This window comes from Aedes aegypti, chromosome 2 (assembly GCF_002204515.2).
Source record: "Aedes aegypti strain LVP_AGWG chromosome 2, AaegL5.0 Primary Assembly, whole genome shotgun sequence".
NCBI classification, from domain to species: domain Eukaryota; kingdom Metazoa; phylum Arthropoda; class Insecta; order Diptera; family Culicidae; genus Aedes; species Aedes aegypti.
This window is the reverse complement of record NC_035108.1, coordinates 470,678,661-470,693,863: the sequence shown is the minus strand read 5'-3', so window position 1 is coordinate 470,693,863 and position 15,203 is coordinate 470,678,661. Positions and strand designations below refer to the sequence as shown.

General features: G+C 37.1%; 1 protein-coding gene across 2 annotated transcripts in view; it reads right to left on the bottom strand.

Moving 5' to 3' along the window:
• LOC5569525 (gamma-aminobutyric acid type B receptor subunit 2) overlaps positions 1 to 15,203 on the bottom strand; it is a 58,366-nt gene that overhangs the window by 20,270 nt on the left and 22,893 nt on the right. Inside the window, exons 1-2 of one of the 2 annotated variants that reach the window (XM_021848331.1) lie at positions 6,718 to 7,226; positions 6,005 to 6,519 (exon numbers count right to left, since the gene is read on the bottom strand). In XM_021848331.1, coding sequence (XP_021704023.1) covers positions 6,005 to 6,415 — 411 coding nt within the window. In that variant the 5' untranslated portion in view covers positions 6,416 to 6,519; positions 6,718 to 7,226. Of the gene's footprint in view, positions 1 to 6,004; positions 6,520 to 6,717; positions 7,227 to 15,203 lie in introns of those variants that run through there. The other variant, XM_021848330.1, reaches the window with a different exon arrangement.

Genomic DNA, 15,203 nt, shown 5'->3' with positions numbered 1-15,203 from the left:
TTTTCTGTCTTTCATTTGATGACGGCCTATTTGACAGTTCTCCTTTAGGGAGCGATCGAGCTCAAAAGTTTATTGACGAATTTCACACAAAAAGATCATCAAATAAAATTTCTACACCCTTCTCCGGGTAATTTGAATTGAAGAGATCTTTCAGAAACTTCTCAATGTATATTAAAACTCGATTGCTTTAAAGATACAGTACATGATTTCATGAGCCTTATACTAACATTCGCTGCAGAGATTTTTCCGTAAAGTGATTTTAGCTATTCCCTGAGACATATTTTTAGACCTTTTCTTGAGACATTTAGATATTACTCTTGGTAACTTTTCCGTGACTTGACTCGACTGGATGAAAAAAGTAAGAGGTTGTTTCCGAGATACGACCGCCAAGTTGACGTTGGATAACTTCTATTTGCTGGCTTGAGACAGTCACAAACTTATGAAACATTTCTTTTGCTAAAAATCCAATTAATTTTCACACTATTTGTTGCATGACAATTCTGATTTATTATAGACATTGTGTGTTATTATTTTGTGTTAATACAAAGTAATAACTTTACATGTATTCAGAAGCTTAGGCGATTATATTGAAGAATTGTTTTTCAAATGTATTAATTCAAAATAACTCTTTTTCATTGATTTTGTGGCCCTGAAAAGGGGAAATTAGGGAATATTACACAATCAACTCTTTAAAACACATTTGTTGGCTCTGAAAAGGGCCGATTGATGAATTGTTGAATTTGCGTAACACGGACACATTTTGACGGCGCACTGGTTTCAATCCTCCTCGCCCGATGAGATTTGCGGTGCGGATGACGATGTGCGCTTCAACAAGCGGCTTTGGTCGATTTTCTTCAGCCATCTCGTACAAATTAGAGAATATTACACGGACGGTGACGGCTGTGCCGCTCGATCTAATGAACCAGAATGACCGCGCTAGCCTCCCGCATGGCAATGACAGCGGAGCACTGGCTGGTAGCGACGATTTCTGGCCGAAAACGATTATGCTGGCTGGTGCACTCAAATGAGCGGCTTCAGTTGCTGCGACTCCGAAATGCGTGGTTCTTCGGTTCTAATACGTGTTGTATTCGCGTCCTATTGAAAACTGAACTGAGGACGCGAATGACTCTCGAAATTTGCTCGCCGACCGTGTTCACAGTCTGACGGCAAAAAGAAGAATGAGGGAAGAAGCAGGGTGCGGTGCGCTTTTATAGTGGGAAGCGGAACCGAAAAATGTGCTTGAACGTGATTGGTTAGATAAGAAAGGGGTCAACGTTTTACGATATTTCAATAGTTTGTTGCTAATAATCGATAGTGTCCTCCATTTGGATCGACGCGTAGATAAATTTCCAATCGATTCATGGATAAATATTGAAAATCTATCGATAAATGACTGAGTTATTAGCGGTCAAAACCTGACCATTTTTCGTTACATGCTCAATTTTTCGTTTTTCTGAATTGTACCCCCATATGTTGCCGTAAGACGTTATCCAACGTTAAAAATCCTCCAGATTTTAATCCAAATATTTCAATCATATCAAGAGCTTGAGATCAGCTTTCCATGAGCGCACACAAATACTTAATCGCACGCTTGAGCACGTGCTATGGTGAGACACATTTTTTTAGATCTCATGTTGCAATGTACTAGCTCAAACGATCACATCTGCACTGGCTCATGCGCCGTCTCATGAGAAAATCTCAATGTGGCAGTGCATTTGAGCCTCGTAGGCGAAAGTATCAGAAGCATGGAAAAGGGATTAAACTGCCAGTAGGCAGTTTAAAAGGACTGACGTGGTTCAACGCGGTTGAGATCAAGGTATCTAGAAGGGAGGTAGTCCAATGTGTCAGATTTCCCATTCCGCCATTTTGAAATGCCAAGTGACCAAAGACAAATTAAAGACCTCCATGTCCCTTGCAGTTGCCCAAAATTTTATGGCTCATAAGGTAATCTAGAATGCCGTGAAAAGTGTACTGCGATCTGTCAAACTTGGGTACATTTTGCACTACCGAGGGACGAAATGCAGTACTAGTAGTGGTACCCAACCTAAGCCCGAGTGGGACGGACCTGAAGTGACAGCTAGCGAGTTTGTTTTGGTTGTTTGGATATCAGATGGATGGCGTGACATAGTAGGTATAGAATGTTTCTTTTACACCCACATCTGTGTGGTATACGCGGCAAAGTATCTGAATTTACTTCACTGTGTAATGCACTGATAGTAGAATGACTTAACTTACGAGATAAAGTTACAAGAATACAACCGTCATCGTCAGACGGTGACACCGTGGCGCATCCTCTCTTTCATCGGTAGGCCATCGGTGGTGGGTGGCTCCCACCCGCTGCACTATTCGAAATTTCTACATTTACTTGCATTACATGCAATTGTAAACCAATTTTTCAAGTAATCTGCTTTTCTTCGACACAAAACACCGGAATACTACATGTAAGACGAAAATTTGATTCGCGACGAAATGCTGGAGAAAATTTTCACTTCACTGTGTTTTTTTTTTTTTTGTTGTAAACATTCCCTAACAACCCCATAGAAACGGTTGAGTACACAAACCCGCCAGCTAGCCAACTCGCCAGCTGTCACTTCCGCCTTCCACGCAGCTAACCACACCGCGCACCCACTGACTGCTAAGATCGGTAAACCTGTCATTATAATAATCTTGGTTGAGATTCTAGCGTTTGAATTGAAAAAACACTTGTGCTGGCCACCGAAGAAGCATAGGCACACGGTGTACTACATTGAGAAGGTGATATATTCCGAAAACTGACAGAAACTTGACGACGTCATTCCTATCCACCTCGAACAAATTTGCGAAAAAAAATGATCTAGTGGTCCGGAAGATATATGGTACGATAGGAGTGACGTCACATGTTTACAATCAAACTTGATATTTACATCAGTAAAGAGCCTGCCTTGTTAATTTTTATGCCGTGCATAGACATAGACCGAAGTCGTATGCTTCCGTGGGGTTATTGTACTAGGCAAACATAACTGCATAAAAGTATTCCTAGTAAGCGCATGTGACGAGCAGGGGCATCCCACTCGTACTCAGATTGGGTACCACTTCTAGTACTGCATTCGGTCCCTCGGTAGTGCAAAAGGTACCCAAGCTTGACAGATCGCAGTACACTTTTCACGGCATTCTAGATTACCTTATGAGCCATAAAATTTTGGACAACTGCAAGGGACAGGGAGGTCTTTAATTTGTCTTTGTGAAGAGCCTCAAGAGATGTCTCATGAGCAGGGACGAAAATACTCGCCTACATTGATACTTGCTGGGAAGAACTTCGTTGATTTTTATTTGTTTTTATCCTCACCTTGACAACACAACAAAGATTGGCAAAGCGCTTGCGCAAGATTGTCAGTTTCCTTTTAACCTGCTGCTACTCAATCGCTTTTTGATAATCGAAAACAAAAAATGATATTCATTCTTAGCAGCTTGACTTTTTTACATTCCGCTTCGGGAAGTTGTAAATTTTGCACGAGGCACACTAAAGACGCGTCAATATAATCCATTCCGTGCATCGGATCCTTCATTACTTGTATAGCAGCATATTTTTTAATTAATTTGAACCTCATTGATAATCAATTTTCTAAAACTGACACTCTTCTGCTTCTGATATTCAAAAACACCAACGACATACGGGCATCGTTGTTTGTTTTGCCCTTCTACTTTTGTGCTATTTTCATTGGTACAATCATATTGGTGGTGGTGCGGTTACTTTGATGGTGGCATAAATTCAGTGAATTGAGTATAGTGAGCATGATTTTTTTCGTCCCTGCTCATGAGACTCGCTCACTAAGATATATTTTGTACGTATCCGCATCTCGTGTCTCACATAATCTGTGAGCTGCGATATGAAATATCGTATGGCACACTAGCTCATTTAGGTATACATGAGAAACACGACACTCTGGCAGAAACTTGTGGAATCTAAATTCAAGATGTTGAGAGATTTCATTTGAATTATGCAGATGATTTTTTGATGTTCTTAGAAGCAATCATGTATAAATTATTGTAAAACCTGAAGTAAATATTGAAATAATCCATAAAAAAATCTCCTGACAAGAATCATTAAAGTTTTTCTATGAGAAATCACAGGATTAAATCCTAGACAAATCTTTACGAGACGCTTTAAATTAGTTTCTGTAGAAAATTAAAAGACACGACTCTTTAATGTTTCCAGTGGACGATTTGCCCTTTGAAGGAAGCTAGACAACGGCACAGTTGAAATGCATTCCTGACGAAAAGTTTTCCGGGCTGTAGCGGGAATCTAACCCACACCCTTTGACGCGATTCGGCTAAATGCTTGGTAACACTAACTGCACGGCCACGAAGCCCACATTAAATTGAATTATATCACTTGTGCTACTTGTGATTAAATTCTCGAAATATTTTTCAGAAGGAACTCCTGAAAGATTCAACATATTCCATAAGAATATTTGTGAAACTTTTTGGAAAGTCCACAAGAGAACTCCAATAATAATTTCTATATTAAATTCTTATGAAATCTCTCAGAATTGCCTGGAGAAATTTCTGCAGGAATCGCCATAGGATTTTTTTTAATGCCTGGAGTAATTCTTTTCCTAGAATAATGCTCGAAAACATACAGGGTAAACTACTATACAAATGATAACGAAAGAGGTGTTCTATAAGCTTGATTGAAGAAGCTCAAAAGGCATTTCAAAGGGAATTCATAAGATAGCATATAAGAGCTGTTTAAGGCTGAAGGAAACCCTGGAGTAATTTCCTTTGGAATCCCTGAATGCTGCAATGCTTGGAGATATTACTAGTGAATCCTTAAAAACCACCTGGAATAATTCATACAGGAATCCTTCGACAATCTTAGCAGTTTCAGGTGGAATTACTCAGGAATTACTGAGATGAATTATTTCAATCAGCATTCAAACAACATCATGGTACAAATACAGCCCTAGTGAAAGTTCATGATGATACTTCCAAAGTTATAGATAAAAAAAAAGAATCTTAATTGGGATTATCAGATGTGGCAGAAAATATGGTTGCCTCAAGAGGTTAAATATAGTTGCAGAAGATTCAATAACTGAATTAAAACAAAACTTCTTAAAACTCTTAAACTTCTCCCTCATTCCATTTATTGGGATTTTATTAATTTGGATACGTCGGTTGCCTGGCTAGATAAGTTGAGAATTGCAATAAGTTCTTGCGTGAGATACTTATATATTTCCGAGAATATCAACAGTTTCTCATCTCCACAAAGAACTCATTTGTTATAGTTTTACGAACCTTCATAAATATAGGTCACGCATAACAATATTCAAAATTTTATTGTTGAAAAAGCCAGAATATTTGTTTTCAAACCTTTCTCCAATGCGATCCGCTAGAAATAGAAGCCTTTTAATTCTTCAACATCGTTTCGCATATTTTAAATGAAAAACTGAATCTAGTACTGTACTATTTAATTTCACTAGAGTTTTGTATCCTTTTATACACAAGTTGAGTCTAGTACACGACACTGAAGACGGCCTTACAGTAAAAGGATACACAACTCTTGTGGAATTAAGTGGTAAAGTAGTAAATTCTAAACAGCTCGAAGATTTATTATTAATACAAATGTTTCAATTGTGAATTTTAAAAGGGACCTAAACAATTTTTGGCAGTATGATTCAATTGATTCAAATGATTCAATGATTTCAATATATAACGCTTTCGATTAAATTCACAGTTAAAATCAAGGCACCATAAGCAAGAAGCCGCACCACACCATGAGTTAGGGGTCACCAAAGAGCTGGGCTTCTTCCACCGGAACATGCAATGTTATTCTTAGCCTATTGAAACCCTACTGCCACTACACAGCTATCCAGGCTGATCGGAAAAGTAAAATAATGTTGATTTTCTTACAAAAAGGGAATCGAACCCAGAGAACCTTTGCATTTTAACTGCGGCCATGACTACTAGGCAAAAAACGCCTTTATGAACCACAACATCACTAAATAAACGTTTCCTCAATACAAACCTTTGTATCATTCGTCAGCAGCTTCAGTGTGTATCCGAGCAGCAGTCCCCTCCGATTGATGTGCCGGACTGCCAATTGAGCAGCGGCCAATTCACTGTATCCTTCTTTTCTGATCCCGTGCCGGGTGCTTAGTTCAAACAGCCCTAGAATGGAGACCTCTCGGAGGCGTTTCTTCCCCGTTGCCGGTCGAGTACGCTCGAAAACCGTGTTAATGGAATTCCTATTCAACACTTTCGTTTCATTCACCAGCAGGACGGACTTATCTATACTTCGCAGAATCCTGCTCCTCGCCGCAAACTCCGAACCATGAGTGAAATTTTCAAAGTTCTCTAACGAGGAAACCGACATGGATGTCATTCCAGCACCCAAAAGCTCCAGAAACCACAAGAGGATAAACGCCAACCGCAGCATTGTTAACTTTAAAAGGGTTCTTCAGCGCCCCTCTACTTCCGTTGACTCACTATTTGTCTTGTTGATCACACATTTGTATGTTTGCTTCACACGTATCACTTTTGCTAAAAATGATAAATGAAACCACCATCTTCACATAAGATCGCCTTTCCGAGTCAAAAGCTTGAGTGGAACTGTCGGTTGGTGAATAAAGTCATAGGTATTTCTAGCAGCAGCGCTCAACGAGAGAACCGTGAGAAAATCTCAACGGATCTCTCGCGCGCTTTTCTCGCGGGAAAAACACGTGCTTGCATTTCTCGTACCTCCGGAAGATGCCACGAGATGATAACGAGCCTTCACTGTTGTTAACCCGTCTCGAATCCAAGCAACCCTTTTCCCTTCGAAGAAGGACCGATGAATGGCTAGAACAAAACGGAAGAAGGAAACCACCCTCCCATAAGATCCGGTCGGCACAGCCTACTTGAGCTTGGACCAGTATTTCCCAAAGTAGGTGACATCACTCTTCATGTCAACGGGAGTGAAAATAAGCAAAATTTAAATTGGAAGGCTAAGAACCTTCTAAAGTGAGCCACAATTCCAATATGAAACTATTAAAAAAAAAACATTATTATTTGCTCACATTGCAAAGGTTGCATGTTGATATTGGTAAGCATGGGAAACTGTTGCCATTAAAATACGTATTCAATATATGAGCAGGATAAACAGAGATCGATAGTTTTTCCTAATCGAATGTTCCTTTTGATGCCCTCAATGCTTAATTTTCTTTTCAATCAGTATGGTAACAAATATTAATTACTGTTTTTTCTCCACAATTACGTGAATAAAAACAGATTACAAATTTTTTTTTTATTTAGATTTTTGAATTTGACAACTACTGGAAATAATTAAAACCCCTTTACCAACAACATCATTTTTTGCCTACAAAACATATTAAATCGAATAACTTTTCATTTCTTGTTTTTGCTCAGAACTGTTTTCTGATAATGAAAAATATATTTGAACTTTTAAACGAAATCTCTTATCTTATTTGATACTCTCTTTTTTGTATATGTTTGTTTATTTTTACTTTCAGATTGATTAGTTCAGTGGCTACCTCATTTCCTACCACCATGCATTCATTATCTGATGACTTAAAAAGACACTGACACGTTAAGGGGGCAGAATCCGTCATTGATTTCGGAATTTTCAAAAGCAGTTTTTTCGTTCAAAATTTAAAAAAATTACATGGAAATGTGTTCTCTGTATTCTATTCTCCAACCGAAACACAGAGAACACATTTTCATCGAATAATTTTTGCAACGCCCGACTTGGGCTCTGCCATGGATCCTTTCCGGATAGGCCTTTAATTTTAAGTCTTCTTTATTCTTTTTATAACGTATTCGAACTTTTTTGTTTCAAGGTATGTTCACACCATCTTTCACAAGCTTCTTAAAAACTCTTCCATTTTCAGAATCAACGTCAATATTTATCGTTGGTCATGTGCTTCAGAAGATATTCCAATATTCCTTGGGGGACCGGGAAATATAAAATTTCTTAGGCCACCATCTTGTTTTAATCAGTTCATTAAAATATAAAATATGGGCAATACAATGCCAAGTAATAAAGAGCTACTCTAAAAAAAATATTCCAATCGGTTGAGTTGTCTCCAAGAAATCTTAAAATTACAATAGTTCTTTGTGTTGAACGAATGAATCTAGAAAACCCTTTTAACGGTATTTTTGGATCAAATACCATTTTTCTTCGCTTCTTCTTGGCATTACGTCCTTACTGGAATAGAGCCTTCCTCTCATCACAGTATTCAATGAGCACTTGCACAGTTATTTACTGAGAGCTTTCTTTGTCAAAGTTGTCATTTTCACATTCGTATATCGTGTGGCAGGTACGATGATACTCTATGCCCAGAGAAGTAAACAAAAATACATTACGAAAAGATCCTGGACCGACCGGGAATCGAACCCAGACACTTTCAGCATGGTTTTTCTTTGTAGCCGCGGACCCTAACCACTCGGCTAAGGAAGGCCCCTGACTCTTCGCTTAAGATCCATGATTGTGACATATTTTACATTCTCCTTTCATAAAACTTTTCGAAACTATTATTTTTGGGTGCCGTTATTGAAATCTGTACGCGTCATCGATGATTGTGGGTAATTATTCTCACGATTGCACAGATATAGCTGAAAAATTATCATTAAAAATCAAATAACTCTCCATTTGGTTTACACGGCGAGTCATTTCACTCGAGTCTAGAATTGTCACCTCGCTATACGAAACCGAGATTTGTCATCCCACTCGCCGAAATCGCGGCGATTTTTTGTCGTTGTCGCTGAAAACAAATCGCGTTAATTTGGGGAAGCCTCAAAACCTGCTCTGCGCGCCACGGCACACATGCTAACACCAGTTTGCTGTAGCATACATAGCCAAACAACTAATTTGCCCCGCCTACTTGCATGAAAGAAAGACAAGAGAAAAAGCACATGGCTAAGCGCATATTGCATCTTCTTTTTGGCACAGGTAGGGAAGTCGTGTGCCGCATGTCGAGCAACAGAGAGGGATGCATTTCGCGTAACAGAGAGTGAACCGCTCTTCTTTCCGTTCAATTTTGGTTCGGGTAGGGGGAATCGGCCGAGCGCATCGAGAGTTTCTGGGGAAGACTGAGAGAGCTACACGAAAGGTATGACGCATGTCGCGCAACAGAGAGTAAACCGCTCTTTTTCTCTGTTCGCTCGGTTCAATTCGCTCTCACGCTTGCACATCCACAAGATGGCTTCCATTTGGTGGGGCGGGCGACGAATGAAATGCGTACGTGATCGCCATTCTCGCATATTTTGTCGCGTTGTCACTGGATAATAGATGGCAAGGATGCTGGATTTGCCAAGGGGGCAAATGTCTGAGCCCCAAGAAGTTAAACAAGTAAAAAAAAAACATTTCAATTAATTATTTTTACATTCATGATTTTAAAATTTAAAATACAAATCCGATACGATTTCTAACAGAGATATTATGGCAAGGGATAAAGTTATTTTGAACTCATGCATTCCATGCAATTTTTATTTGAATTTTTCAGTTGCAATTGTATTAAATCATAGAAACTGTTCTCGGGATAATATACAGTAAACTGTCACAGCTTTCTTGAAAGATACTGTCAAAATTACAGTGCTCTATGTTCAGGATTGATCTTGAAGAGATACTCTGTAATTCATACATTTTCTTGTTTTTACTACCAGGATACTGAGTAATTTCATCAAACACCATTGGCGTAGCTAGGATTTTTTTCTGGAGGGGGCCTAGGAGGGGCCTAGCAAATAATTGTTTTACATTTGTTTTAATTAAATTTTGTTCGCAACAATAACGGTTTTCAAAAATTTCGTAGTTTTAACAGATTTGTATTGATTTTATTTATTTGTTATTTTGTCTCAAATCGTGGCACATCAGGCATATTTGTAAATTTCAATTTTTGCTACGAAAAAGATTAATGTTTTTTGTAACCCAGCCAAAATCCTTCAAGAATTCTAGCAAAAAAAAAACTAGCAATGAATGTCATTTGTAATGCTTCTACGAACTTTTCAGGTATTCAGCAGATTTCTCTGAGAATTCCTACGGGAATTTCTTCATGAATTATTTTCGTACTTTTCAGTGATTTCTCAAAAATCTCCTTTATCAGTTTTCACTTAGTTCGTCCTAGGATTCCCACGGAAAATCATTCCCAGACTTTCTGATCTCACCCGAAAATTTCTTGAAAAATCTCTATCGAATTGCTTGAAAATTCTTTTGAAAGATTCCGCCATGAAGGTCCTCTACATACTTATTACATATAAATTCTAATTGATAGTTTTAAGTATCCTGTACTCATAAATAATATGTTTAGGATTTTCAGGATTTACAGCTAATTTCTTAAAAAATAGTACAAAAAAATTCTGAGAGTCTCACCAAAAATGTCTTCAAGATCACCAAGTAAGAATTCAGTCCACGAATTCATCAGAGAACACGTCAACAGTTTTTCCAACTTTGATTTTGAAGTTCTTACTGAAGTTTCTCTACAGGATTCTTTGAAAAAATTGCTGCAAAAAATATATAGACTTCCTGAAAAAAAAAATTATTCTTCCATGTGTCTGTACGAATTTCTCGTAATATTCCACATGAATTTCATGAGGAATTTAAGAAAAATCAATTGGGGAAATTTTATTCATGATTTTTCAGAGAATTCCTCCGCAGAACTATCTGCATATTTTTTCACAGATAATTATTTTTGAGGTTTATCTAAAATCAAGGAGCAACATCTCGAATTCCTTAAAAAGTCTCTCGAAAATATATTTTTTACTTTGTTTCAAATGCCTAACTAAGAAATGTTCATAGAATTATAACATTCCTATTAAATTCTTAGCGAAATACGTTCAAATGTTCTTTCCAAAACTCTTCCGCAAAAACACTCAAAGATTCCCCGAGTAATTTGTTCAAGGATATCTTCTTCCAAAAAAATTACCAGTATTTTCCAGAGGTTTTTATCTTTAAACCGCACTAACCAGATTTACTACGATTTTGCAAATCTTCTTACCTGAACTTCTCAAACAAATTTCTCCAGAAGTTCCATCAAGTATTTTTTTTTAGGTTCTAAAACAACTACTTTTTTGCGAATTGTAAATGGTAATCTCAGTATTCTTCCTTAAATAACAGTTAGAAATGTATCCATTCTCCATTTTTTTGTACAAAAATCAAATCCAAGAATATCTTAATATTTTTTTAGGGATTGCTTTACAAATTCCTCACGAATCACTCCATATCAGATTTCTAAAGAACTTAGTTGGTATTTTTTGTTGTTGAATAATTGTAGCTTGAACACAAACAAAAAGTTACATATCGTCAAATTCGATACATAAATCGTAGAATTTCTGAATCTTGTTGACAATGTACTTCACAGAAAAGATTAAGTGATCCTTGTAGGATTTACTACAAAAATTCTTGTTTTTTTTCTTCGTCTTTTATAATAGAAAACCATTGCTGTTAAGATGGATGAAACTTTTACTGAAAGTAATTGTTACTAAAATCTTTTATAAAATTGTATATGAACTCTGAGGTTTCATGATACTATGGTGAACATATTGATGTAGAATTATTTTTTCTTCCCTTTAGAAATTCCAAACTGTTTTGAAGGGTCTATTATTGATTATTTTGTAGTACTGTATAAGTTTAAGGTGAAGATGAATTGAAGCCAAAGTTCAAATTTTCAAGAGCACGGATCTAGAGAACCAAACATCCGTTTTAGCTGAAAACTTAATCGATTGGTCACTAGCTGGTGGTGACTTGAAAATTTGAACTTTGGCTTCGATTCATCTTCACCTTAACGCGAAAATATTGCGTATAAGAAATTTGCAATTTTTCAAAACTTCTATAATATACCTTTTTTACGATTATTTAAAATATTGCTTTTTGAAGTATAGATAGATTTTTGTACGAAGTTCCTCAAAGTGTCATGCGGCGGAAGAAGTATCAACAAAAAGTTGAAGCAGGTAGAATAAATGATGGGCAATGGAATAATTTATAATCTTTTCTCTAGAAGTAAATTACAGGATAGTTAGAACCTCTCTAATGAATTTACAAATAAAACAAATTTCTCAAGAAGGTCCATCAGAATCTTTTTACGAAGTTTTCTTTGAACCTTTGAAAGATTAAGATTAAGTAGACATAGAGGAAACGGATATCCACCGGGATGAATTCGCTTTGAAAGTATGAAAAAGTCCCATAATATTATTCGACTAAATTCCAAGCGATTTGCAAAAGTTCTGAAACCATCTTTCAATATTCGTTTAGGAATTTCAGGAAATAAAATTCTATAAAGAAAATCGAAAAGTTTTATGGAAAAGTTTGCTACAAATCTGTTGGAAAATAGTCGAATAAATTATGAAATAATAAGTTTTTTGGAAGAATATAGTTGAAGCAATAAATTTATTCACGCTAAAGTACTTGAAAAATTTAATCAAATTCGAAGAGAGAATTTATTGCTGCAATAAAAAGCTATTGTCGATTTTGTTTCATATTTTTCACGCAAGGTTAAATTTCTGCCATTCATCTCAAGAAATCTTGGGTATGCCGAAATTCCTTGAAAATTAAACCATATTTTTCGACAAAAATTCACCGAAATCAGAACCGCCACGCTGATGCTGTGTAAGATAAGCGAGGTTTTCTCACTATAGCTGTACAACATAAAATAACGTAGCTATTGGAGAGATTTTACCAATAACAAGAGTCATGTACATTGATTCAAAAGATTTTGCTTAATATTGAATTGTTTTTTTTTTTTCATTATCATCAAAAATTCTGGGGGTGGGGGGGGCTAGATGCTTCTGGAGAGGGGGCCAGGCAACAAAGCCACACTGTTAAAATAAATGTAATATTGTGGATTTGTACTTAAAGTTAATAAATGTAGTTTGTGCTGTGAATAAATAGTGTTTAACGCGAAGATAGTGTTTAAATGTTGTCCAGTTACCAAACGAACGCTTTAAGGAAAACAATGGCTAATTCCCTATAGACTTGAATCCCAGGAAACGGAGAAAGCGTTGGCAATCCCTATCTACTCACGGATTGCTCTTTCGGAGGCTTTAACCCCCTACGATGTTGCGGGTCGGTGGATCTAAGCCCCAACACTAACAATAAAGGTAAGAAATCAGAAAATTTCTACACAATATAAAATATATAATCAATTTGCTTATTGCTTCAGTAACGACTTTCGTTCAAGTTCATTAAATAGAAATCTCTGCAGCAAAATTGAAAAAAAATAATCTTTGCTATTCTCGATGAATCATGTAGTCTGTATTTCCACTGAAACATTTTTAATTTTGCACTTTACTGAGAATGATTCACTCAAAATTCAATCTCATCATCTATTTTGAGCGGCATTTCAAGCATTTCATACAGATGATTTAGTCATTTAGTCAAAAATGTGCTGCATGAGAAGAGGCCGATTTTGTGCGTTCGGCACTCATTTTTGAGCGGAGCAAGTTTAGCGTGATACGAAAGGTCAAACGAATGTTGTGCAACAGAGAGTAAACCGCTCTTTTTTCAGTTCGCTCTCACCAGAGAGAGAGGAGACAGCTCACAACTGGCTTCTTTTTTTTGGCTTCTTTGATTTTTTCTTCTCATGTTTGGGTTATGCACATAGCAATTTGAGTCTAATCGACAATATTGAAATAATCAACGATTTTATATGCGAGAGCGCATGGAAAACAACCTGAATTTTCATTCACATCCAGTTTGAGTTTGGCCAAATTTTGACGGTTTTTCGCGCTCTGCCCTTCGAATGTGCGGTCTTCCAGTGACAGTTGATGACAGGTTCCCTTAACTTTTGGGAGCTCGCAATCTAAGCCAGCTGTCTCCTCTCTCTCAGGGTGCTGCCATAGTAAACGCGTCTTGCGATGCGTCCGCGTGTGCGAGCCCGCAAAGCAGAATATCAACAACAGGAAATCCTTTGATCGCATCGCGTTCGCGGACGCGTAAGCGTTACTATGGCCGCACCGTCAGGCTGTCACGTTTTCACGTCCACAAGATGGCTTGCATTCGGTGGGACGGGCAACGATTTGAATGAATGCGTGATCGCCATTTTTGAATATCTTTTCGCCTCTCGTTGCCGCTGGATGATGGATGGATGAAACAGGCAGAGTTTGGCGCGCAAAAGAAAGCAGTATGAATGAACCTAAAAAATATCGTTTTGTAATTTATGTCGTATCTTTCAAAATAATTTGAACATTGTTCAAATTGCACTAGTCCAGTTTTACTAGAGCAATTCTCGCTGAAACCAGGCCGCATTCGGCACCCATCGTTAGAATTCCAATTTTATGTCACTGATCGCTCGTTTTCGATAAAACTTAAGGGTGGTCCTTTCTGTTTTCTCAAATTGGTGGACCCCTCGTACGCCAGCTAGCTGAACAGTTTGTGAAAAAGCCCATTTTTAGATAAATCTTGGGTATTTCTTCACGGGATATGTCTCATATTTCGCTTGGAACACATAGCAAACTTTGTGGCATCGTATAGAAAAAGATATAGCTTTCATTTAAACTTGAAAAAATTTTTGGCGGCCATTTTGAATTTTGTTAGAAAAATCGATTTTTCACCATTAGCGCACGCACCGCTAGTTTTGAATTCTGAGATCAACATCATAAAGCTGAGGAAAAATTGCGTAAGATAGGCTACAGAAACTAGGTGAGCAATGGTATTTACCCTATCAAATGAACGATTTTCTAAATCATGTTATACGATTTTGACGTATATGGCGAGTGCAATCAATACAAACATCATGTTTTGTACAACAAAGAAACAAGTTTTCAACCTTTGGTGTTTTATTCAAGTCAAGTAAAGAATAAGAATATTATTTTTAGTGAAAAAATCTGGCGGCCATCTTGGATTTTGACGCCATCTTGATTTTAGGTAGTAGAATTAATTTTTCACCTTGATAGCACTCAGCATGTCGCATTTAGAGGCTACCAATAAAAAAAGGTTACGTATACTCTTCTTCTTTTAATTCTTCATTTTACTGACGTTACGTCTCTACTGGAACCGAGCCTGATACTCAGCTTTATTAGTTATAAATCCAGGTTATTAAACAGGAATTTTCTTTTTTAATGCGATTTCTAACAACAGAATAATTCTTCGACATATCTTTGAATTCAGTAATAATGAATAAATAAGTTCAATAAATGAAAACCGTCAAAAAACATTGATTGTATTAAACAAACATTTTTTTACCCTATGCATTGTTGTTCATTGTATGAAGTTTATAGATTGCGTGTCGGGACATAAA